Source organism: Sinocyclocheilus grahami, unplaced genomic scaffold (genome assembly GCF_001515645.1).
Source record: "Sinocyclocheilus grahami isolate Dianchi unplaced genomic scaffold, SAMN03320097.WGS_v1.1 scaffold203.1, whole genome shotgun sequence".
NCBI classification, from domain to species: domain Eukaryota; kingdom Metazoa; phylum Chordata; class Actinopteri; order Cypriniformes; family Cyprinidae; genus Sinocyclocheilus; species Sinocyclocheilus grahami.
Genome location: NW_015505382.1, coordinates 447,478 through 449,333, shown reverse-complemented (window position 1 = coordinate 449,333; position 1,856 = coordinate 447,478). Strand labels below are relative to the sequence as shown.

Sequence of the window (1,856 nt, the reverse complement as noted above, 5' to 3'; positions counted from 1 at the left end):
TACTTTCCGTACCCACTGTATATACATATATATATATATATATACTTGGATGAATCATTTAGAATAATCTATAACATGCATGTACAAAATAGAGATGTTGAATTTTTATTTTATGCCAACTTTTCCGGAAAAAGGCGGCTGGTACACTCAGCAAAATGCATCTTTTTGTGTTCCATAGAAGAAAGAAACTGGTACAGGTCTGAGATGACAGGACGATATTAAATGCACCAGTTTAATTAACTTGGACATGGTCAGGTCATAGCATCTCCCAGCCACTCAAAGGTCATTCAGTTGCTGTTTACAGTGATGGCTCATGAGAAAGCTGAACTCATTAACACAAGTCATAAACACTCTGCAGGCAGCTCAGTTTAATACTGAATACCCAGATGCTTGACACTAACAACAGTGAAGAAGAGAAAAGTCACAGAAGGTGATCTTTAAACAGGGGGCGCATGAAGCAAAGAGAGCAACCCAGCAGGATGTCACAGGCAGAAAATAGAGGTGCAGGAGGAAATATGCTGGGACATCATGGTGTAAATTAATTCTAAAGGAAGGAACAGTCAGAGCAAACACTGTTGGACGTCCATCTGAAGATAAACCGACACACTGGTGTAAAAGTAATGAGGCAGAAACATGTCGATATAAATCATATGAAACGATGATGATTCATAATGACATTTGTATCTGATTGATTATCTGCATTAGTAGACTAGATGCCGTGGGCAAGTACTCATTATCTAGAGCGTTTTAAAGGCATGAAATTGAATGTTTTGCAGCCGCTGTTCACACAAATGATCTCAGTAACTAATGAAGCACGTGGGGACGACTGACTCAATCGTGCATGATGTGCAGATGAGAGTTCGGAGGTTTGCATACACAGAGATGTCATTTAAACATTAACTGCATATTTGTAATGTGTTATTTCCTGTGGGATGATTAATGCAAAGAAAGGACATAAAAATACACGACAAAAGGCAATAATGCATTGTACCTGTAGGTTGTTGAGTGGGTCCATTTTCATCACGGGGCCGATGGTGTTGAGAGGGAGGGAGATGTCGATGCTCTGGCTGGGCATCAGTGGAGTGTGCATGGCGAGAGGTGTGGTGGGGATCACTCCAAAACTAAAGACACAACAAAAAAAATAAAGACAATAAAACATATGTACATAGTCTCTAATTGCTCAACGTCATGTGTCAGTTACAGGAAAGGCAAATTAACACTTGGCAACAAGATAAAAAATTTAAGTTCCTGGCTATGTGGCCTATAACTTTTAGGATTCAAAAAAACAATTCATGGTTTAAACAGCGAGCTATGTGAAAATAATCATCTAAATCTAATTAGATAATATAATTACAGCAGATATACTGTTAAACTTTGCAGAAAATCATCATCAGAAGTTGTTAGTAATTGATTTTCTTTATTGTTGGTATGGCTAAAATAAATAAATGGAAAAGAATATATAAAAACATTGAATACACAAACTATACAAAATATATAAAAACAGTAACATTGTGAAACATTACAATTTAAAACTGTTTTCTATTTTAATTAATTTTAAAACAATGTATTCCTGTGATGGCAAACATGACCCCTCAGAAAACATTTAAACAAACAGTCAAGAAACATTTCTTATTATTATTAATGTTGAAAACAGTTGTACAGCTTACTAATTTGGTGAAAATTTTTTAGTAATTTTTGATTAATTATTTGAAACGGAAATCTTTAACAACACTATAAATGTCACTTTTGTCCAATCTAATGCAACTTTGCGATGTAAAAATAATAATTTCCTTTAAATCCTACTGACCAAGAATATTTTAAAGGGGTGGTTGATTGCGATTTCACTTTTTTAACGT

At 35.0% G+C, this 1,856-nt stretch overlaps 1 protein-coding gene across 1 annotated transcript in view; it reads right to left on the bottom strand.

The window, feature by feature from the left end:
• The window catches only part of LOC107595509 (AP-2 complex subunit beta-like), a 5,933-nt gene extending 4,816 nt beyond the window's left edge, over positions 1-1,117 (bottom strand). Inside the window, exon 1 of the mRNA XM_016285933.1 lies at positions 992-1,117. Within this exon, the coding sequence (XP_016141419.1) occupies positions 992-1,090 (99 nt within the window). The 5' untranslated portion in view covers positions 1,091-1,117. The remainder of the gene's footprint in view (positions 1-991) is intronic.
• Positions 1,118-1,856: the final 739 nt, after the last annotated feature.